Source organism: Cucurbita pepo, chromosome 14 (genome assembly GCF_057944985.1).
Source record: "Cucurbita pepo subsp. pepo isolate OVF chromosome 14, ASM5794498v1, whole genome shotgun sequence".
NCBI lineage: Eukaryota > Viridiplantae > Streptophyta > Magnoliopsida > Cucurbitales > Cucurbitaceae > Cucurbita > Cucurbita pepo.
This window is the reverse complement of record NC_141811.1, coordinates 3004757-3018970: the sequence shown is the minus strand read 5'-3', so window position 1 is coordinate 3018970 and position 14214 is coordinate 3004757. Positions and strand designations below refer to the sequence as shown.

General features: G+C 35.0%; 4 protein-coding genes across 4 annotated transcripts; 3 read left to right on the top strand and 1 right to left on the bottom strand.

Annotated features, from left to right (window-relative positions):
* Nucleotides 1-271: 271 nt before the first annotated feature.
* LOC111809743 (light-harvesting complex-like protein 3 isotype 1, chloroplastic) lies at nucleotides 272-1248 on the top strand. The gene is made up of 3 exons (XM_023696144.2): nucleotides 272-614; nucleotides 722-859; nucleotides 965-1248. Exons 1-3 carry the CDS (start codon nucleotides 272-274, stop codon nucleotides 1204-1206), a joined length of 723 nt encoding a protein of 240 aa, XP_023551912.2. The 3' UTR covers nucleotides 1207-1248.
* Nucleotides 1249-5490: 4242 nt separating this feature from the next.
* LOC111810559 (uncharacterized) lies at nucleotides 5491-6266 on the top strand. The gene has a single exon (XM_023697278.2). The coding sequence runs from the start codon at nucleotides 5571-5573 to the stop codon at nucleotides 6066-6068; it is 498 nt and encodes a 165-aa protein (XP_023553046.1). The 5' UTR covers nucleotides 5491-5570; the 3' UTR covers nucleotides 6069-6266.
* Nucleotides 6267-7289: 1023 nt separating this feature from the next.
* Nucleotides 7290-9564, bottom strand: LOC111810708 (peptide methionine sulfoxide reductase A1). Its single transcript, XM_023697464.2, has 2 exons — nucleotides 8947-9564; nucleotides 7290-7695 (listed from the first exon to the last, which is right to left on the bottom strand). The coding sequence occupies exons 1-2, from the start codon at nucleotides 9490-9492 to the stop codon at nucleotides 7444-7446; spliced, it is 798 nt and encodes a 265-aa protein (XP_023553232.1). The 5' UTR covers nucleotides 9493-9564; the 3' UTR covers nucleotides 7290-7443.
* A 2996-nt stretch (nucleotides 9565-12560) lies between these two features.
* On the top strand, nucleotides 12561-14154 carry KUOX1 (KAR-UP oxidoreductase 1). The gene is made up of 3 exons (XM_087117236.1): nucleotides 12561-12695; nucleotides 12771-13018; nucleotides 13578-14154. Exons 1-3 carry the CDS (start codon nucleotides 12606-12608, stop codon nucleotides 14152-14154), a joined length of 915 nt encoding a protein of 304 aa, XP_086973362.1. The 5' UTR covers nucleotides 12561-12605.
* Nucleotides 14155-14214: the final 60 nt, after the last annotated feature.

Here is a 14214-nt window from a genome sequence, read left to right as displayed (position 1 = left end):
AATATTTTCATAAAATTAAGATCTCGATATTTCTATCAGACACTGTCGTAAAATTTAGTGTTAACTTAAATCGAGGAATGACCTGCGAAACGCCCATAACCTCACCTGCAATTCCAGCATGGGCTGTGACAAGATAAGTTTCTTTTTGCATGGGCAACTTCTCTCTCTTTTCAATCCAAACCAGATTTTATCAGAGAAGGCCAAAATCAGAGCCAAAACAAGCGGCCACTAAACATAAAAGGAAGGCCAAAAGAGCTTAGAAATCTCAGACATGGCTTCAATTGCTATCTCTGCCTCATTTCCAAGATCATGTACTTCAAATCATGTCTCCAAGAACCAACAACATGCCCGTCAAGCCCGACCTACCCATTCCTCCATGACGAAAAACCCGACCCCAGAGCTAATCAGAACTCCCGATGTTGGTGACCGAGATGCCTTCGACGCTCCCAAACGTCATGGAAACGTTGCATCAGCTACGGACAAGCTAGAGGAAGATACTGATGATTTGAACCATGGCAAAACGTTCACAGATGAGAGATGGAAAAATGGGACATGGGATCTCAATATGTTTGTGAAGAATGGCAAGATGGATTGGGAAGGTGTTATCGTCGCAGGTGAGTGCATCGGATAATGTTAGATTAAAAAATAAACTTATTTATACTTTAATTAAACATGTTTATGACGAATTATAAGTTTGGATTAACATGGATTGGACATGTAGAAGCAAAGAGGAGGAAGTTTCTTGAATTGTATCCAGAAACAGCTACAAATCACGAACCAGTGCTCTTTAGAAGCTCCATTATACCTTGGTGGGCATGGCTCACCAGATCCTACCTCCCACATGCCGAACTACTTAACGGTAACGTTGCAATCTTAACCTTAAACTTTTAAAAAAAATTGCAAGACTACCGTACGAATAAGAATCACTTTGTCTGAGCTATTCTCAAATTGGTTTGTTGTGTAGGTAGGGCAGCAATGATAGGGTTCTTCATGGCCTATCTAGTGGATGCATTAACAGGAATTGGAATAGTTGGGCAAAGTGGGAATTTCATAAGCAAATCAGCCCTTTTTGTAACAGTAATTGGTGTGTTACTATTTAGGCAAACCCAAGATATTGAGGGCTTAAGAAAGCTAGCTGAAGAAGCCACCTTCTATGACAAGCAATGGCAAGCTTCATGGCAAAACCAAAATGAAAATTCCACCTAGAAAATATATTTAATTTCTCTTTAATAATAATTTTATTTTATATTTGCGAGATCTCACGCGAGAGGGGAACAAAACATTTCTTATGAAGGTGTGGAAATCTCTTCTTAGTAGATGCATTTTTAAAATCGTGAGTCTAGCGATGATACATAACAGGTCAAAGTGGACAATATCTGTTAGCGATGAACTTAGACTGTTACAATATTTTTCAAACTTAGCCTTGTTTTTAACTATATCTCTCTTGACCAACTTGAATATAGTTAAAAGACATACAATTTAATTCCTTCACATTGGTTGAGTAAAAAAATTGTATTCATGTGAGATCTCAGATCAATTGGAAAGAGAAACGAAACATTTTATATAAAGGTGTGGAAACTTCTCTCTAGTAGACTCGTTTTAAAAATCTCGAGAGAAAATCTAAAAGAAAAAGCTCAAATAGGACAATATATGCTAGTGGTGGTCTTAAGTGTATTGCGAGATTCCACCTCGGTTGGAGAGGGAAACAAAATATTCCTTACAAGGGTACAGAAACCTCCCCTAACAGACGCGACAATATCTACTAGCAGTGGAGTTGAGCTATTACAGGGACAATATTTTTGGGTACATATTTTATAATATATGAAAATAAAAATGAAGAATTTAATAAAATAGTTGGGATAGTATTGCACATGGATTTGGGCCATAATGGAACTCGAGTTATTGTTTGAAATGTAAATGAATTGGGCCCATTAAAAAAGGAGGGTTAAAATGTGCTCAATTTGCAAATTGGGAGGATAATGGGTTGGGAAGTGGGTGAAGTGGATGAATTTAGAGGACACCCACATGGATTCTGCCCTTAAAAAAAACATCACTTTTTTCTGATATTTTATGGAAGTTAATAGGCATGTGTTTTCTCTGACCATCATTGCATTCTCATCCATTCTAGTGCTCTATTCCTTTTGCCCCTTCCTCTTTGTGTGCCAAGATATTTTTGTGTAATATCATATTTCCTTTCATTATGTTAAAAAATTAAATTATTAATTTAATTCAATAAAAAAATTAATATAGAATCGAACCCGAGATCTCTTCGTTTTATAACATATTAAACTACCAATCAGCTTAATTAATTAAACTAAATGATGTATAATCGGTGGTATTTCGAAAAGAAATCTCAATTCATAATCTTAGGGTTTGTAACGGAAATCCAATGAATAATCGTAGGATTTGTATCGGAAATTACCTTTTATATAGTTTTTCTCAATCATATTTCTTGAAAATGTGATCGACCATTTTTTTTATGTAATGGTAGGAGTGAGTTTTAGCTATCTTCACGTCGAAACGATCAATTAATTCGTAGATATTAATTTTCTTACGCATATTGGTTCAATAATACTATTTATTCAAGTGAATTTTTCGGGTCTATTAAAAGGTGTTTTTTATTGGATTTTTCGTTATTCGTGTAATTTTTTTATATCTTCAAGCTTTGTTACTAAAAACCTTCTTTGATCGACGGAACGTCTTGAAAAGTCTACTTTCCACCATTTTTTTCATTCGAGAATTGAAACACTTCCCCTAATAATTGGATTTTTTTTTTAAAGAAATTATATTAATTTTTAATGGTTTTTTTTAATTATTATGTTAAATATCAAAACCCATTCTCTATATCCAAACCCACTTATTCAAGATTTTCTAAAATTATTAAATATTCCAATTTGTCCACAGCAATTTGAAAAATATCAAGCATGTAACTCATCATTACATAATCCAGTGGTATTCAAATAAGTCAACCCCTTTTTGCAATGTTTTGAAATTTATATTATATTTTTAAATATTTGAAGCAACTTGTTTGTTCGAGTATAATTATTGAACTAAAAAATACCATTATTTAAATATAACTCAATTAATTAAGATATTATTATTATTTAAGTGGAATTCCATATTTTTTTATATAGAGTAATAATACTAAACCATTTAAATTTAAATATAAGTTAGCTAATTAATACTTTATAATTATAATATAAATAATATAATACATTTATTGTTAAGAAAAAGAAATTGTGGAGTACACGTGGCAAGAAATTAAAGGGGTGAGTTTGAATATTTAAAGAGAATCACAGCCGTCCAACCAAAGAACGTGGAAGTCAAAGTCGTTATCTTTCTTTCCCACTTAATGTCACGGTACAAATTATCCTCCTAGAAAAGAAGAAAAAGAAACTGTCCTAATAAATTCCATCACGGTCCAATTCTATTTCATTTGGTCCACGTGGCTTCACTGGAATGGACTGTTAAAATCCAAAGGTGCCTACCACCACTCCCTTTAGTCGGTTAACTGAAAGTGAGGTGATAAAATCTAACATACACTAAAATTCACAAATTTTTTTTGCTTAAAAAAAATCACAAAATTATATATAAATAATAATTATAATTATTATTATTATCTTTACAATTATATAAATAAAAATTTCATATTAATATTTAGTGTAAGGCACGTATAAGAATGTAAAATAAAAATGTGTAAATTCGTTAAAATATTTAATATTTGTATTTTATAAAATTTAGCTCGTATTTTAAAATGAGGATTTAGGCATGTTTAGTTGAAAAAGACAGGATTAATTGACGTTTTCTTTTTTCTTCTCTTTATGGTCGGAATTTATAAATTTTTATTCAGTATCTATGTTTTTTTTCGTGAAAATTCTAAAGATTTTAGTCGGAAAATGACTCCCAACTCATTTCGTTTCGAAAAAGATTTAAAAAAATTATGAATCAAATGTTTTTTAATCATGCTTTCGTGATTTGAAGCAACTTGTGGAGTGAATATTCGTTATCAGACAACTTGAGATGCAATTTTAATTCTTAGATGCATCGATCGTTCAAACAACTTAAGCTAACCCAACCCAATATTTCATGATTGGAGGGTTTCTTGAATTGAAAAATTTACGAACCAAATAATTGGGCTGAGTCTAAAAAATAACTTAATCTGACCAAACTTAACTCATAAACATTTTTACGTCACCGTTAGCTTAATAAATAGCGCAAATTTGTAACTTAAAAATAAGGGAAATTTGTAGAATGGGAGACAAAAAGGATAATATATAGAAGAGAAATCCTTTTCAAATAATTTGACTTTTTTTTTTTTTTAAGATCTTTTGGATGATGAGGGGTTTTTTTTTTTTGCTTTCGATTTTTAGTGTTAATTTCCCTTAATTTAATTATATATTATAATATTAATTAAATCATATTTAAAAAAATTAGAATATGATTATTTATCAATTTGTAACCATACATTTCATAAATAAAATTAAATAAAAATAGAATCTAAATCCAAAAGTTTAGGGCACAAAGATTGATATTACGTCAACCTTACTCAACTCCCACTATAGAGATATTTTTCCCTTTAAAAATTGACCTTATCAACATAGCTTCATTAGATGAGCATATACATCCATACAACAAGTTACAAGCCCATTTTTGGAAAGAGAATTAGACCCACCTCAATATCCACTTTTCATAAACATAATTATATTATTATGATATGGTTTCTCAGGAGCGGGTCAGATTTCAGTAATAAATTTCTATAACGGATATTCTTAATAGATGACAAGGCTTAACTTAACAGTCTCTTGCATGACTTATTTTCCGTGCTTAGACCCACCCAAGTTTTGCATCCTGAAAATAGGGGAGACCCACCTACATGCGCCTACTGGTACCCTCGCAAAACCTAAGCCAGTAATTGACTAAGATCTGTTCCTGCCACAAAGTGCAACTAGCAACTAGGTCGTGCTTTCATTTGGTTGTTTTAGTGCGATCGTATTCTTCCTCAAGTTTGGAGTTGCTCTTAGTTAGTCGGATTGCCGGCCTAACACCCTTTGAACGGAATAGAGTCTATTCTTTTGATACAAAATTATAAGTAAATAAATAAATAGTGCATACATGTGAAATTGTGAATTGTCATCCATTAAAATTCACATTAAATGTGATCGGATCAAAATAATTTTAAATTTTTATAAAATCAAATCAATCAAACCAACTTGATTTGGTTGATATTAAGGATGTGTTATTTTATTTTGTTTTTTTGTCATCTTATATATTGTAATGCTAAAAATAAATATTATTTAATAACTTTTATGTGATGTTTTGGTGTTTTTGTGGGGTAAAATTGTGGAGTATGGACAAGTGCACTCACAAGGGGAAATAATAATGAATATTAAATAATAAATTAATAATAATTAATAATAAAAAGAAAAGGTGAAAAGTACGTCACAGGTTTCACTATAAATGCCACTTCGACGATCACCACCACAACACAAATCCTCTCCGCCTTCCAATTAACAATTTCAAATCTCTCTCTCTCTCTCTCTCTCTCTCTCTCTCAAAACCCCATTAAAAATATGAAGAAACCATCACCATTTCATCTCTCTCCTCTCTTTTTTCTTCTCTTCTTCATCACAGCTTCCTCCGCCGTACACGGCCGGAAACTGCTCAACTCTCCAGACATGTATTGGGGATCGCCCAATGGAGGTGGCAACCCCACTGGGGGCTATGGCTCTGCCCATGGTCCTAATTGGGACTACAATTGGGGCTGGGGTTCGAGCCCTGGGAGTGGTTGGGGTTACGGTTCGGGTTCCGGTCGCTCCCCAACTGGGTTCGGGAAGGGTTATGGATATGGATTTGGTTCGGGGTCGGGTTCGGGATCTGGATATGGGTATGGAAGTGGAGGTGGTGGGGCTCATGGTGGTGGATATGGGTCCGGAAGTGGCTACGGTAACTCTGCCGACAGTGGCGATGGTGGCGGGTATGGCAATTCGAGTGGCGGCGGATATGGCAATTCGAGTGGCGGCGAGTATCCTCCGTCGGCCGTTACGAAGGACAAGAGCAGGCATGGGTAGAGAAAATCCATGTGGATGGATAATGTTATAAGCTCTAATTATATGGAGGAAAAATGCGAGGATGTAAGGTTAGCCTTAGTTATCTCTAATTATAATATGGTTTGTAAGCTTGTTTAAAAAGTTTGCCCATATATGAGTCACCCTATTATAGTGTGTATTATATAGCTTTATAATGAGAGTACTATAATATATTTTCCATTTTCCTTTTTTTTTTTTTTAATTTGCTCATTACGAACACTCGATATGCATACATGCACATTCAAAATCGTTAAAAAAAATGGCCATCTAGCCTACCCTAATCGAATCCAAGAACTCTGATCATTTAATAAGTGACCATGAACCAAAATACTAAACATTTAGTATGTGACATAAAAAATCAAAACGCTAATCATCTAGCTGGCGATTATGAACCAAAATACAGTTCATCTAGCTTGTGACCATAGTCATACAATGAATCGATTCATTGAAATATGGTAATGTACAATACACGAATAAATGACAACATTAAAGTCAGTATTAAAATGAACGTTGACACAAGTACTACACTCAATAAATCAATATGAAGCCAGAGATGAAAATTTGGCTTTTCTCAAGCTGCGTGCGGCTTGAGTGTAGGCCGAATCTTGTCTATTCCGAATCAAGTATAAGTTAATAGAGTTTTTTTTTTCTTTTTTTCGGTCTTTTTAATAATAGTCTAAAATTTAAAATAACATAATAAATATAGAGAGAGAATATTAAGGGAAGGTAATAAATATGGGAAGTAAAAAAAATTGATAAAAGAGAAAATGGACCTAACCAACCAACCAACCCAAGTTGCCCACTGTCAACTGGGCCATGGAGCCCTAGGGTTTTGTACAGGCTGGGCTGTCTTCAAAATAAATATCATTCCAGATCAATATTGGCCACCATTGTTTTATTCTTGATATTTAAGAAAATTTAGGTTATTAAAAAAAAAAATTCAATATTTAACCCATTTAGTATCTAAATTTTAAGTAACTTGACATAAATTACGACCCTATTTCGAAGGTTCAAGTCACACCCGTCATCCTATATTACAACTTCTCAAATAATTTTTTTTAGAAGGGATCTGTACGATCAAATCACGAGTCTAAAAATTTAAGTCAATGTATGACGGGAAATTTAAACCTCTATCAACCCTAAAAAAGAAAAAAATCCGAACTTGAAATCAAACTCGAATCAAAGATTGAGGGAAAGCATTCATTGCAACTACAAATTGGTTTATTATTAAAGCGAAACCAATTACAGATACATACATACGTTCAAGATTCTTATGACAAGCATGTGGGATAGAGCTTGCAGATACCATAATGTTGGAGCTGGAAACTAAATATTCCCTCTGCCAAGACCAACATAACTAACCATAGCATCGGATCGGGTCGTTGCAGCCTTTAGCAGCCGATTGCTTGAAGCCGAATCGGCCCCCTTTCGCAAGATATTGCTGATGATATTCCTCGGCTCGGTAGAACTTCTTGGCAGGAAGAATCTCAGTCACAATCTTCCTGTTCAATGACTTCTGGTAGCGTTCCATTGATTCCAGAGCAGCTTTCTCTTGTTCAGGAGTGTAGAAGTATATGCCAGATCTGTATTGTGTTCCCACATCATTTCCCTGTCATCCAAAGATTAGCAAGTAATTTGAGATGCTGGTCGGAGTGGGGTCCATCCCCTGAAATCACTGATTGAATAACGTAATGATCCAAGCCCACCGCTAGTAGATATTGTCCTCTTTGGACTTTCCCTTTCAGCTTCCCCTCAAAGTTTTTAAAACGCGCCGGCTAGGGAGAGGTTTCCACACTCTTATAAATAATGTTTCGTTTTCCTCCCTAATCGACGTGGGATCTCACAAATAAGATCACATAACACAAAAAAATCCCTTGCTATTTGATTGCTATAGAAAGGAAAATAACTTAGAAACAGTGGAACAATGGAGATATCCTCCAAGTTCATACGGTAACATAGGCTCCAAGAAAACAGAAAGAAACCAACACCAAGAAAGCTGGTAAACTCTCCTACTCCAAGACACAATGTAACACTCGAGTAAAGGAGGGGTACATGAATGAATCGATACTACGTCCAAATGAGAACCATTTTGAGGATAGGATGGCTAAGAAAAACTTAAAAGAATTGAAAGTTACTACCTATACCAAAGGTGCACTTTCCTTTTCGGTGGCTCAATCATAAGAACTCTAAAATTAAATATGCTTTGCTTGGAGCAATTCTATATTGGGCGACCTTCTGGAAATATTCCTAAGTAGGTGAGTGAGGACAAAAGATGCTAAAAGTACCCTGGTTGGTCCATGGGGATAGTCTTCACTCTTAGAAGTAATTGTGACAATGTAGCGGGGGATGTAGGGAGATACTTGGGGCCATCCGGTGTCGACTCCAGATTCCGAATTCACCTTCCCTAAGAATATCCTTCCAAGTTGACCCCTACCCCCACAGCCCCAATGAACAACCAACGAACAAAAAGGGAGCAAAAGGGCATCGAAGAAGGCATATAAGCACTATTCATGGAAGTATAACAAGACAATGAAAAGGAAACTATGTCGATCAAATAGCCTAAAAATGCACAAGTTGCATACCCAACTGATAATTACATGAATCTTGATGAAACAAGGCAACCATTGAGACTAAGGATTCACAGAACTGCCATTTGAAACACATAGGAGCTCTAACCATTGGAATAATGTCCTTAATTTTTTTAAAAAAAATCGAAATCTTGATAAGAACTTATGAACTCCAAGAATCCCAAAAAGAACTACTAAAATAAAGGTTGCCCAGTAGAAATTTCAAACGAAACCCAAAGAATTGAGGCAATTACCATATGACATCATAAAAATTGGTTAAAAACTCAACGAACCTGCCGATTAAGAGTAGTGGGATCATGTCGAGCCCAAAACGCATCAAGCAGAGACTCATAACTACACTCTTTAGGATCATACTGAACCCTAACAACCTCAGAGTGATAAGTCTGCCCTGTACAAATATCCTCATAAGTCGGATTATGAAGATGTCCTTGAGAGTAACCGACCTCCGTTTTGGTGACACCCGGCACTCTTTGAAACACCAATTCGACGCCCCAAAAACAGCCAGCCCCAAATTGGGCGAACTGCTGGCCCGGCGCCGGAATATCGTCGTCGGGACCCTGCGCAATCGCCGAAGACTCCGCGGAGGCCTCGGAGGCTCTGGAGCCGAATCCGAGCTTGGTCCAGAGATTCATGGAGGGCCCTTTGGAAGAAACGGGTCTGAGGGTTTTGGGGAAGGGGGAAATGGGTTTGATTGTGAAATTGGATTGGGAGAAGAAGGGTTTGGAGAAATTGGGAGAGGGTTTTGGGAGGGAAAAGGAGACGAGAAGTTGCAGAGGAGGAAGGGTTGAAGAAGAGGGTAAGGCTAAGTTTCGGAGCATTGTGGGAAGAAGGATGGGAGGGAGACGTGTTGGAATATTAAACCTTGTTCCTCAAGGGATGAGCCTCTGATACGAAATTGTTAGGATCGCTGCCATTTTCAGGATTTTTTTTTTTTTTAATTAAAAAAATGTCTCTATTTAATTTTAGATTTTTATTGGTTAAATTTGATATTTAATTTTATTCCTTCAAATTAAAAGTTATTAAATAAATAATTTCTTCAATTTTTAAATTTTTTAAAAATCTATTAGGGATTTCAAGATCAAATCGTCATATAAGTCTTATTAACCATTTTTTCATTATATTAAAATATTTTTTTTAGTCATAATTAACATATTTTAGCATTTATTTAATTCTTAAAATTAGGTTAAATTAAAGGTTTAGTTTATTAATTATTTAATTTCATATATGTGTCAAATATATTCTTGGATTAATTTTTTTTATTATTAAACTTATCCAAGTAAATAAAATGACTCCTTTTATGTAATTAATGTTTTATAAGCTATGATATTGTTATTATCTCATTTTCTCGTTTACCCATAACGGAGGAGTCGCCCCTCTGATCAGATGATGAGCTCAAACTCAAATCAGTCATCTCTTCCGGATATAATGATCCCAGTTTAGCCCTTCCTTGTCCTGTAGTGAACCAAGTCCGCAGGTACACTAAGCCACCTTCTCTTAGTACGGGATACTAACCTGTTCGTTTGTCTTTAGAAAATGATGGAAAATTTATTATGTCTAGGGAAGGAATTGATGCAAAAGCGGTGTAGCGTTGAACCGACCTTTCTAAGGATGAGGATGGTAGTTCGGGTATGTATATATACGTATACACAATTATGGTAAGTATTGAGACGAGTGAAGAACGACATAATGGATGCATACGTGTATTTTTTTATTGCAGAATTATTTGTATTAGATAAAAATATAGATAAGGATTCATTCCTGACGTAACAACATTCTACCGTCTATGAAAATATTATTTTAAAGAGTTTGTTATTAAAATACTTTGTAGATATATTAATTTTTGGTACTTATTGATTATACAGATATAAACTCATCAATGACGTAACAACTTTATACGTTAATATAATAATATAAGAGTTTATTTTGAATACAAAGTAAAAATTATGTTTATATATTAAAGTGGACCAAAGTTTTCAGTGCCAAATTAAAGGTTGAGATTATAGTGAAGTAAGGTCAAAATGGAAATTGGGGCATTGCAATGTGAAATGAAGGCAATGGATTGACCAGGCAAAGTCTTTATTTGTATTTTTATTACTTTTTTATTTATTTATATTATTTATTTTTTTTAATATCCTTTTGACTTTTTGAATACAAAGAAAGAGGATATCATTTTATGTGGACGTCCAAGTGCATGGGAGCTCTATGAACTAGGATTCTTGTATATTAAGAAAATATCTTGTTTTAAAAATTATTCAAAATATTATTTTAGTCGAGGTATTTTTGGTTTAATGATTATTATTTCAATCAATTAGGACTCATTATTATTTCAATCAATTAGGACTCAATAAATAAGTAATATTAGCTCGGGAATGAACTCAAAGTTCAATATTTTGAATGCATGGGATAACATAGAAGGAATTAGGTCACATTGGGACTGAACTCAAGAACGTTCGACATAGGGAGCTTAGGAACATCGATTTTAAGTGAACTTACTGTTGAACTCGAAGGAATGAAATTGTTTATTGCAAGAATTATTGCGATTTATAGCCTTATTTACGTGTTATTAAATTGTTGTTATATTAGTTTGGACTTTATGATATTTGTACTTTTTCTTATGTTTATTCCATTTATTTTTTATATTCCATAGACTTGTTATAAATGAAAATATAAAATAATGACGTGTCAGACGAAAATAGTTTCCGGCGCACCTGGTCGCAAGCATCAAGGTGGACAAAAACTCGGTTCCGCGTAAAATTTTTCATTTGAAATTTCAAAAAATAAAAATAAATAAAATTCTTATGCTCCTCTCTCTCTCTCTCTCTCTCTCTCCTTCCTCATTTTACTCTTTAATTTGCTTCTTCGAAAGCGGTGGCTCCCCAGATTTATAGCTTATTATTATGACGTAATTATTATTTTAATTAATATTTCGCAAAATCTTAACCCGGACTTTCTATGACCCTCGTAAATGTTCTTCTATTCTATTCCTAATAGACGAACACAACTCTCCACAATGATATGATATTGTCCACTTTGAGTGTAAGCTCTCATGACTTTACTTTGGGCTTTCCTAAAAGACCTCACCTCAATGTGGAAAAGACCTCACCTTAATGTAGAGAGTATTATTTGATTATAAACTATGTAGAGAGTATTATTTGATTATAAACTCATCCCTAAAAGACCTTACCTCAATGAAGAGAGTATTATTTAATTATAAACTCATCCCTAAAAGATCTCACCCAAAAATCAAATTATAAAATTATAAAAGTATAAACTCAACTCTAAAAAGCCATAGATTAGAAAAAAAAGAAAAAAAATCAACTAAATCAGCCAAGGTTAAGTATTCCGATCATCATAGGCATCGTAGGATGCGTAGGATGCGAATTAAAAAATCTGCATGCTCTCTAATAACTAATAGATATAAATTTAAAATACTCCTCTCCCTACCTATATATCCAACCGAAAATAACTATCATGACCATCTAATCTTAGCAAGATCGGAGATTAACCTTAAAATTTTAATCTTTAATCTGAGAAAAACTAAGTAAATTAATTGCATCCCTTTTGTTTTTGGTCCCACCCCATAAAGTAGAAACAAGGTATGCTAAAAGTAATGTTTTGGATCGTAGTTGAAAGCGCTTCAAAAACCCCCTTTTCACTGGATATCCTTTTTTGGTCTGCATTCAAAGCAACAAAGATACGCGGTTCCTATATAAACCACAGTATTAGTCTTCCTTCTATCTCATCTTCTCATCTCCTTCCTTTCAAATTCAACCTTCAAACCATGGGGCTAGGAGGTGAGAGTTCAGGGTCATTTCCCACAGGACAGACTGCACAAGAGAAAGGCTTAAACTATGTCCCTAATGCTTATGTGATTCCTACCCCACAGCGCCCGAGTTTGTCCCCGGAGACCGCCATTGTTCCCATCATTGACATGGCTTCGCTAAGATCAGATGATTCAGCTCAAAGGTCCCTCGCCATTGAAGTGCTCAGAAAAGCTTGCATTAGCATCGGCTTCTTTCAGGTAAAGTTCCAAGCAACCTACCTACCTACCTCTTTTATATTAGCTAGCTCTTAACTTCAATTTGTTTTTCTTCAGATAATCAATCATGGAATCAGCAAAACGGTGATGGAGGAAGCACTAAGCCAAGCCAGGGAGTTCTTTAACTTACCACTAAAGGAGAAGATGAAGTATAAGTCAGATGATGTTAGCAAAGCAGTCAGGTATGGAACAAGCTTGAAAGATGGAGTAGACAAAATAAAGTTTTGGAGAGTTTTCCTCAAACACTATGCTCATCCATTGGAAGATTGGGTAGACTCCTGGCCCACCAATCCCCATACTTATAGGTAACTCAATATTTTAATTCTCCATCTCCACTTCTGACCCAATTTCCATTCCTTTTCTTTTCCTGATTACCATGCAAAATTTACTTACATGTGAAATTCAACAGAAACAATAAAACCATTGGACCGCCAAAGAGATCACCGCTATGCATATGCTGACGCCTATGAACCAGAACTTCAGCTAACAATGTTATTTTTAATTATGCTAACATTGAGTATGGTCTAAAAGTTTGGACTCTTTTTATGCATACTCAGCATACTATTGAGCATTCTTCTATAATGAACCATAAATATAGGACTTGAAAGGCACTCACCAATAAATGACAATCAAAACAGGACAGAGAGTACTACTTACCGACAAAAACATGGACATCTCTGATTAAAATATCAATATAAAAACACCCCCCAAAAGAAAACTATTATTTAATCTCTTACTTTGAGAAAACAACATATCAGTTGAAATTTTATATGATCCTAGGTGCATATTTTCTTCAGAGATATGTCCTTGTGTTTTACATGTATATATATACATATTATATATATATGTGTACGACCGTTTCAGGGAAAAGATGGGACAATACACCAAGGAGGTGAGAAAAGTAAGCTTAGAGATAGAGGAAGCCATAACTGAAAGCTTGGGTTTAAGACCAACATACCTCAGCAGCAAAATGGCTGAAGGAGTCCAGGTAGTGGCAGTAAACTGCTACCCGCCCTGTCCACAGCCAGGGGTCGCACTTGGGTTGCCACCACATACAGACTACAGCTGCATAACCACAATTCTGCAAAGCAGCCAAGGACTTGAAATCATGGACCCGGCTGATGGGAAATGGAAGATGGTTCCTAATGTTGATGGCAGTCTGCAGGTCCATGTGGGCGATCATGTGGAGGTTCTAAGCAATGGGCTTTACAAGGGTGTCGTCCACAGAGCCATTGTCAATTCTGAGAGAACAAGAATCTCCATTTCCAGTCTACACAGCTTGGGAATGGACGAGAAAATGAAGCCTGCAGAAGAGCTTGTGGATGAACAAAATCCTATCAAGTATAAAGAGAGCAGCTTCAATGATTTTCTCAAATTTCTCTCCAGCAACGATCTCGCAGAAGGAAAGAGCTTCATCGACACACTCAAGATCCAGGATTAATCTTCAGCTTTCAGACTGATGATGCTTGAATCAAGTTTATCTTATTATGAAGGTGATAAT